Here is a 9,138-nt window from a genome sequence, read left to right as displayed (position 1 = left end):
ATATGACACACACAGTATTTTCATTGACAAATGTAACATTTGTCGACCCTTTCTAAAGTGGGTTCAACTTATATCCATTGTTTTTACATAGCTATTCTGAACAAATTGTTAAAAAGGAACCGTTTGGTATTTGCATGCCATAAATGATCCCTCATACATCTTATACATCTCCTCGCTGTTCTTACTCACACACACACACACACACACACACACACACACACACACACACACACAAATACACACTGGTTGAACCTCGTCTGCGGGGAGTTCAGCGTGCTGCTGGAAGGAAACCAAATGATGACTGTGCAGCCGAGTGTGCCACTAAAGATTATTTCAGAGCAAGTGGGAAGGAAGTGGGGTGAATGAGGGAGAAGGGGGAGACATTGCACAGGCAAACCTGGGCCACTTACTCTACCAAATAAGTCAACTGCCAGGGAGATGGCTGCCGAAACGAGCAATTTGTAGATTTATTTTCTTCCTGTCGCATCATTTGTCACCGAGAGGACATCCTGCATTAAGTCGTGGGAAACTTCCCTGTCTGTGTCAAAAAAAATTGCTTTCCAATTGTCACCTGTTCTGACTTCATCCCTGAGCTCTCGTAGAAAATGAGATAATTTCTGGCAATTGCTTTGAAAAAAACAACAGTCTCTTGTGCTGCTGTTACTGACTCTCTGCCAGACAGTTCCTGGCTTTTCATCAGTCGCTTTCAGCACCAGGGGATAAGAGTAGAGATGAAGTATAAAAAAACACAAACTTTCTATTCGGTTGGAGCTCACCTCATCAAATCTTCATTTTCAGTAGCTCACACATTCCACAGTCCTGCAAGTCCACACTCTACTTTGCCTTTTATTGCTATTAAGCGTAAAAACCCACAAATCCTAAACCGTGTCCCACCTCCTGGCTTTGGATCAGTGTTCCCCTTGATCCGTTTGACATCTTATCTGCTCACCTTTTGCCTTTTCCGTCATTCTTGAGAGTAATCCAGTGGAGCAGAAACATCTTAAAAATAACACCTGGAAAAAATGCAGCCTATAGTACCTAACCCATAACCCCTGGAGGCCCCAGAGGGTTTACAGGCCCTCCAGGACTTTTTACACATCTCACCTCTTTGCCCTCACGTCACAGCCCATCGCGGTCTGTCCATTTGCTCACCGACTGCAGCTCCTGGAGAAACACTTTCTCTTTCCATGCAACGGAAAGGAAAATAAGTCGGCTGTTCTGCCGGCTCAGAGAGCGACTGAAGTATGACATTAGAGGCTTAGTGAATACAGGGGGAGGTTGAGAGTTTTTGACAGGCAGATAAAGACATGATTAAGACATAATGCTTTAATTACTAAGTGGGGAAAGTTATTTTTTTCTTCTTTTAACTGGTTAGGCAGATGAATACCCATCTTGGCAGATCAGTCTGACAGCAGAATTAGAGTTTCAAGCTGCAAGCGTATAAATTTAAATTCGCTTGAACTGTTAATCTGTCCTCTTCTCTAAATGCCTTTTTATTCAGGTAATACCCTCAGCAGGCCTGGGAAAATGGAAATGAGTTGTTTGCTGAAGGGAATATAGGTGACATTTAAAATGGTTTGTTTGCATCATGGGGGTTGGTGTGTCTTGTTGGTTTTTATTAATTCTACTTTTATTTATGCAACGTCGTCCAAAGAGAGGGAAGTCTGGTGCGCAAAGTGTACTGCATACATAAGGCAATGAAAATCAGAGGTTTACATGTTGCAGTTTTAAATACAGACAAGATGAGACAAACTGACATTAACGCGCACACAGCCTCAGCTGAAACATGTGGATGTACGGGAGCACTGCATATGTCGCTGGCAGGCCTGTCGTTCATTGTCAGAGGTGTGTGTGTGTGTGTGTGTGTGTGTGTGTGTGTGTTAGCAATGCTGCAAGGTTTTTTGGCAAAAATGTGGCAGAAGAAGAAGTATGCAGGGTTATGGTAAGTGATAGTGAATGTTAAAATGGTAAAAACATCAAAAATGTAATATATAATGGAATGCAAAGTGTGGATTAAAAGCTTATGGAAACTCAAAATCTCTTAAAAATGAAAGCAAGGAAAAAATAAATATAGTTTACTTCATCTAAAAGGAGCAAATGTTTAGTTTTTTTTTTTTTTTTATTGCAGTCAATTCAGAAAAATCCAGTCGCGAGATCTTGTCAAACTGTTTGAATTTCCGTAAGTGCAGGAGTGATAAAAGTACAAAAAAAGAAAATACAGAAGTTTCCTTAAAAAAGCAGATCTCTTTTAACTGACAAGAAAAGGCAACTCACTTGTGTTTGAGTGTACACAGCGCTTTGTTAAACTCATCAGTTACTAAACTCTGTATGAGAGAAACTATCACATCTCTAACCAAAGCTTAAGATGGTTATTTGACACCATGTTGGCGCTTGATACCGCTTCTCGTCTGTGAGCAGCCATCCCTCGATGACATGTTGTCAGTCATCCAACAATGGTTGCAAAATGATGTAACTGTCAAGAAATTTGTTTAAGTGTCTTAAACATTTGGAAGGATTGAAAACAAAATGGTGTTTTCTTACAGGAAAAGATGAAGAGTAAGAACAAGCTGGTGCCGCGGCTCCTGGGGATCACCAAAGAGTCTGTGTTGAGAGTGGAGGAGAAGACCAAAGACGTGGTTCAGGAGTGGCCACTCACCACTGTGAAGAGGTGGGCAGCGTCACCCAAGAGCTTCACCCTGGTAAGACACGCATACAAACAAACCTACGGCATCTTACTGGACCCTGAACCAGTGTTGCACTAGGATTCATCACAGAGGCTCTGGATATTGTTTCACAAGAACTCACAAGGTTTTCGGTACGGCTGCCTTTGTTCTCTCAGCCGTTTTATCTTTTATTCATTCTGTCCACACGGAGAATAAATCCCATGTAGTAAATAAGAAGGACAGGCTCACTGAACCCAACTGTTCACTGCAGTGGCCATAAAACAATCACTGTAGTGCTCAGTCTGCCCGTCCTTTCATTCCCTCGCGCACTTCAGTTATTGAACCGACTCTTTTGTCTTCCCTGTCAATATCCCTCCTTTGTGTCCGCATCCGGAGTCAATGAGCAACTTGGATTTAATCTTGCAGATCTGGTAGATGAACCGTCTCTATTAAATTAACACACACTCTCTCTGGTTGCTGTTAATTCAGCAGAGTGTTTTGTGGTTGAGGCTGTGTGTTTTTGTGACACTAGAAAAACTTGTCGTTCACATGTTGAAGGAGTCATAGATTCCGATCCTTCGTGAATTAGACGGGGTCCCCACAGTGATTGAAAGTGTGCCCATAAGAGGTGTAAAGATTTTTACAAAAAAACGTCTTCCAGATTTATTTTTTCTGCTCGGTTTCCCTACATGACATTTGCTCCAACATGCCTCCTGGGTTAATCCCACTCTCTGTAGGTTGCAATCAGTTTGATGTCACCAAACACAATGTGTAGTATTTATCTGCAACTAGCTGGCTACATGGATTCACATTAATCTTCAGTACACGCACTACAGTGGTTACTTTCCCTGCAGCCTCGTATAAAATGCATGTTTAAAATTAGACTAAATTGTGTGTGTGTGTGTGTGTGTGTGTGTAGGATTTTGGGGAGTACCAGGAGAGCTATTACTCGGTGCAGACCACTGAAGGGGAACAGATCTCTCAGCTCATTGCCGGTTACATCGATATCATCCTCAAAAAGGTGAGACACTTATCTCTGGAGACACCGATGTGTCATTTTGAATCGATGAAGTCTCAGATCTGTTGATGCGTGATGTGTTCAGTCTTCTGTGTCGTACAGTTACAGTTAAATAAACAGAAATACAGCACAGCTGGGCTCATGTGGTGAAGGGACACTTGAAAGAACTCAAATCCCCGCCTGCATATTTGGGTCTCCATTCTCTCTTTCCTGAGATAAGAAGGTTGACACAAATTGTGAGTTTCTTCGCCTAATGCCTTCAATATACTGAAAAGATATCTCTGCACACCTGTCGAAAGGGTAGCACTACTTGAATAAGCTCTGGCGCACTGTTTTGCTTTCATCGGGTTTATTTCATATGACATTTAAGTTTAAATTACTGTTATCTGGTGTTTCCAAAGCCTAAAAATGAATATAAATGTATCAATCTGGGCCCAGGTTTTTTTTTTTTTTTTTTTAAATGTTACACTAAATCTGACATTGAAGATGGTCTCGGGATTACTTTTTGAAAATCACTGTGAGCTCCTTTTGAAACTAAAATGTAGTTTACTTCTCTCTCTGCTGCAGAAGCAAAGCAAGGACCGCTTTGGATTAGAAGGCGATGAGGAGTCGACCATGCTTGAGGAATCTGTGTCCCCGAAAAAGTAAGTAAATTAGTAATAACTAGTAAAAGCGTTTAGGATTTCTTTTTTATCCACAGTGAATATGAGTCTGTGGAATCAGCAACTCTTGGATGAATTGCCATTAATATGGTCTATACATTTGTGTTCTCCAAGGAATGAAGTGTAATAATAACTCATTTTGTCCAATGTTTTGGTTCATGACCTGCAAAACTATACATGTCTTTCAACACTTATCTGTACTGTGTTAAGGGCTAACTAGCAAATACTAGCATGCCAACCCACTAAACTGGGATAATAAACATAATGGCTAAAAATCAGCATTTCACTGTGTAATTGTAAGCATATTAGCATGCAAACGCTAACATTTAGCTCAAAGCAACAATGTGCCTAAATACAGCCTCAGAGAGCTGCTGCTACTTGTATAGACGAAGCTTTACAGAAGCAAGAAAATGGAGATAAAGCTGCTTCACACCAAACTTATAGTTGTATAGATTAATCCTTCCAGTAGTTCCCATGTCATCGCATTCCCTCCAGTAGTTTTATAGTCCAGTATAAACTGAGGTATGATAATGGTTTGTCCATGAGCTCAATTTATTATTGCATAGTTATTGCATATTCTATCAAAACACAATATTAGTCTGGGTGCTTTTTCAATTTCCTTCTCACCGCCGCCCTCGACCACAGACGACGCATCCATCTTCCAGGACCTCATTTCACCACATGAGTGCCTCCTCAGCTCGACTTTTATCCTGAGAGATAATCGTGATGTGAGGAAGTTTTGCAGCACTGGATGAGCAAAGGCCCAGTCTGAGCATTTCCTGACTAGATGTGTATTAGCTCATTTATTCACAGTGGACTCTCAATGCGTACCTGAAGCCCCTTTCCCTGTCTAGCCTCAATTGATATTGCTTTCCTGCTTCAAACTGAGAATTTGCTGCAATTGTTAAGGTATTTTCTCTACTTTTTTTTTTTTTTTTTTTTTAAACCTGGGATTGTGTGCAGGGCCGAAGGCAAAAGTCTGTAATACTGCAAACATGTAGCGAGTCAAACTCTAGAAGGCCCGATATGAGGGAAAACAAAACAAAGCTTTGTCTTCCAGAAAAACACATCAGTGGGAAGACTCTGCAGCATCGGCCTGCTTTGTATAAGCGGCACACTGTCACAAACGAACACAACCACGTTGCTTGGTGTTTAAAATGAACACACTCACACACAGTGAAAACTAGAAACATGCTCTTGTTTTCTCTTCAGCGGCTTTTTTCCCTTTTTGTGTTCTTGTTGGAGTACGTATTTGCTTTTTCATTTAGTTTGTTTGCTTGTTTATCGAAATGGGCTCTACTTACATGGCCATAGAAAGACAAGTGGAATACAATAGCATGGTACCCTCCTTACCTTGTATTGTGCTTTGCTCTCTGTTAAGGATGTCAGTGCCTTAGTGAAGCATGCATGCATGACGCAAAGGTGAGAAGAGAGGTGCAAACAGATAAGAGTGCCAAATGAGGCAGCGCAAAGTGAATGTTGGTAGAAATAAGGTCTGTGATGTTCAGCTGAAAATAGACATGAATAAGGACCAGCTCTGTTTTCACGAAAACAAAATATTAATGATTCTGCCAATACTGCCGTACAAAGACAGAGAGCAGTAACTAAAGGCAGGTAGATGAATAGTAAAGTAAATTATTTTAATCTTTGCTTTGGACAAGCTTAGGAATGTAGAAAAAAAAAGATGGTGTTTTAAAGACAAGTGATCAGCCCTTAACATTGCTAGATTTTGCATTGACTTCCTGTTTTTGTGCCTGCAGGTCCACCATCCTTCAGCAGCAGTTTAATCGCGTGGGCCGGGTGGAGCATGGCTCGGTGGCACTGCCAGGGGTGATCCGCTCCGGCTCCATTGGCACAGAGTCGCTCAGCATGGGCACCATGCCATCTGCTCAACAGCAGATCACAATGGGTCAGATGCACCGAGGACACATGCCACCTCTTGTAAGAACAGCAAAAATGGCTCTCAGTCTGATGTTTGTGAAGTTTTCACCCACAGATGAAGTCCTTTTTAAAGGTGTATGCCACTCAAATAGGTTTGTTTTAGGTGGCACAACTAAACGGGTGTATCATCATTTGTTATAATTTGGTAAATTAACGTGCAAGCAATTAGATTCACAAGGGGGGCAATCATCTTCCCTCAGCACGGCTTCTTGAAACACCCCAATAGGCTGAATTCTGTGAGAAATGAACCTGTCTTGTCTACCTTATGTGTAGAGTTCAGCCCAGCAGGCTCTGATGGGAACCATCAACACCAGTATGCAAGCTGTGCAGAAAGCCCAGATTGACCTCGGGGAGGTCGACAACCTGCCGCCACTGGGACAAGACATGGTACTGTACAGGGCACATACATGTGCCTACAGTTAATAAGAAACCCTAGATACTCATTCTCTATACACATAGTATGGTAATATATCACTTTCAATGCATGCTTTCAGTGAAACAGCCATAAAACAAAAGCATAGTGACAGATGATGAGGAATAATGATTCTGTCTGCAGACTGACGGCCATGTTTAGGTGCATTTTATGCATGCGTATTAATGACTTTTGATGTGGTCTCTCTCTCTGTGTACCTAGGCGTCCAAGGTGTGGATCCAGAACAAGATGGATGAGTCGAAACATGAGATCCACTCCCAGGTCGACGCCATCACTGCAGGAACAGCCTCTGTTGTCAACCTCACTGCTGGTCAGTGGCACTGGCATGACTCAGCAGATTGTGCTCTGTTTTGTCTGCTACCAAGGCTTGAATTTACTGCAATTCCCTGGATATTAAATGTCAATGTGTTGATACTAGGCCACATTATATATCTGTGCATACTAGCCATTTGTGGGATTTTTTTTTTTAGAGGCTTTTCAGGAATGCTTAATGAAACCAGTAAAAGTGTTAAGACCCGCCCACAGTTTTACAAGTACAGTTTAGGGGTGCTATTTTCGCAGAGCTCAAATTGCCTGGCCAATTAGATGGAAAGGATCGGCTTTAAAGTCACTGTCTGGTGTTCATTAACATCATTGTAGATCCTATAAAGTCTAATAGATCCCCCATATCCTGCTGTGGTTTGGTTTAATAAGGCCTGGTGAAGGTGTGTATTGGCTCTGAGCCATTCCCGGTTGAAATTGGTGGATTGGTTGTTGTCTTTTCATTTGATCTGTGCTTTAGAGTGATAGCAATGTGTCCCTAATTTCTGTCCTTTTTCCTGCTTATTTTTCTTTGCTAAAATAGATTTATGTGTTTCTGCAGTCTCTAATCTCAGTTAAAGACATACATTCTGCCTCTTGGTTCGGCAATAGTCTGTGAATCTTAAGAAGACCCACTGCAGAGCAGTTCCATTTCTCTCTGTTTGGGTCTGGACAAGCTCAGTTTTATTCACTTCTCTAGGACTCTATTTATCTGATGGCCCTTATTAATCTGTCCTCTCGCTCCGTACTCAGGTGATCCGACTGACACAGACTACACCGCCGTGGGCTGCGCCATCACCACCATCTCCTCCAACCTGACAGAAATGTCAAAGGGTGTGAAGCTGCTGGCTGCATTGATGGAGGACGACGTGGGCGGAGGGAATGACCTGATGAGGGCTGCCAGGACACTCGCAGGGGCCGTGTCTGACCTGCTGAAGGCTGTGGAGCCGGCTTCTGGAGAGGTGAGCTAAGGAACCCCAGACCATGAGATAATGATGCCATGAACATTGTCAGTCTATTATTATACCGTACATTTTAGTATTGTATAAGTATTACCATATTGTCTGTTTCTCTTCATTTTGCTTCTGAAATTAGCCATTCGGGATTTTCTTCCTTTCTAACATGTCAAATAGAGTCTGAAGGACAGAATGGGAGATATTAGTGTAGACATTGAAATGTGAAAGCCAAACCAAATGGAGAAGGAGGAGGACACTCTGACAGAGAGGGCAAATAAAAAGAGACAGAAAGAGAAGAAGAATGTGTGAAAGTAAAGTCTGACTCTGGATTTTAGCAAAGCAAACTTTTCACTATTGTGTTCCTTGAAATGACAGATTTTGATGGCTTTTTTTTCTATCCAAATCAAATCAGACAATCAAAAAAGTTAATCAAATTTACCGTGTAGCAGCTCTACTCTGAGACAATGTATCACCTCTCTATGATGCAGTGTCTGTCCTGCTCCTCCAAACTACACCTAATCACATTATCATCCTCCGCTGCTGGCCGGCTTCGGCTAATTTAATTGTCCAGGTCGGTCTTAATAAAGACCTCCGACTGAGGCGAGGCTGAATGGCAGGCATTTTGTGCCTTTATGGAAATAGAACTTGCTTAATGTAGTCTCCACCTACTTGGTTTGCAGGACTGTAATGTTCTCACTGAGATCTGTTAAGAGTTTGTTGTTGTTTTGTTGTGGGCGTATCATTCAGAAGTTAATGTATTGTACGATTGTTGGCTGGTATTCTGCATAATGCACAGGTCTGTGTAGCTTTTGGACAACCTTGAGCTTTATACACTTGTGCATTATGCATACAAATAGTTGGTAAGATAACTTGAAGCCTGTAGGCTAGTTAGACAAAGAGATGTGGGCTGTTTGTTAGTTAACTTTGTGTAAATGCTGCAATATGATACATGTCTTTGTGTTTAAATAGCTAACAACTTGTTAAGCAATGTGCAGTATGCAGTACTCAAATGGCACTGATGTTGTTTTCGATGCAGCATGTAACGCATTAAAACCCGTTACATGTTACTAAGGAGCTATACCTCAAGAAGAAAGATGATGCAGTTTCTAACCAGGCGTCCAAATGCAGTTTCACATCCTGATGGTTTTCTGTGTGCGTGTGTGTG

The 9,138-nt window shown here is 41.8% G+C and overlaps 1 protein-coding gene across 5 annotated transcripts in view; it reads left to right on the top strand.

Moving 5' to 3' along the window:
* LOC116383221 (talin-2) overlaps nucleotides 1-9,138 on the top strand; it is an 81,820-nt gene that overhangs the window by 41,410 nt on the left and 31,272 nt on the right. For all 5 annotated transcript variants that reach the window (XM_031846889.1, XM_031846886.1, XM_031846887.1 and 2 more), the window contains exons 11-17: nucleotides 2,544-2,699; nucleotides 3,583-3,684; nucleotides 4,249-4,325; nucleotides 6,104-6,284; nucleotides 6,558-6,671; nucleotides 6,919-7,027; nucleotides 7,771-7,979. In XM_031846889.1, coding sequence (XP_031702749.1) covers nucleotides 2,544-2,699; nucleotides 3,583-3,684; nucleotides 4,249-4,325; nucleotides 6,104-6,284; nucleotides 6,558-6,671; nucleotides 6,919-7,027; nucleotides 7,771-7,979 — 948 coding nt within the window. The remainder of the gene's footprint in view (nucleotides 1-2,543; nucleotides 2,700-3,582; nucleotides 3,685-4,248; nucleotides 4,326-6,103; nucleotides 6,285-6,557; nucleotides 6,672-6,918; nucleotides 7,028-7,770; nucleotides 7,980-9,138) is intronic.

Source organism: Anarrhichthys ocellatus, unplaced genomic scaffold (assembly GCF_004355925.1).
Source record: "Anarrhichthys ocellatus isolate YVR2014 unplaced genomic scaffold, GSC_Weel_1.0 scaffold6, whole genome shotgun sequence".
NCBI classification, from domain to species: Eukaryota; Metazoa; Chordata; class Actinopteri; order Perciformes; family Anarhichadidae; genus Anarrhichthys; species Anarrhichthys ocellatus.
The sequence above is the reverse complement of the archived record's forward strand: the minus strand, read 5'-3'. Positions and strand labels throughout refer to the sequence as shown.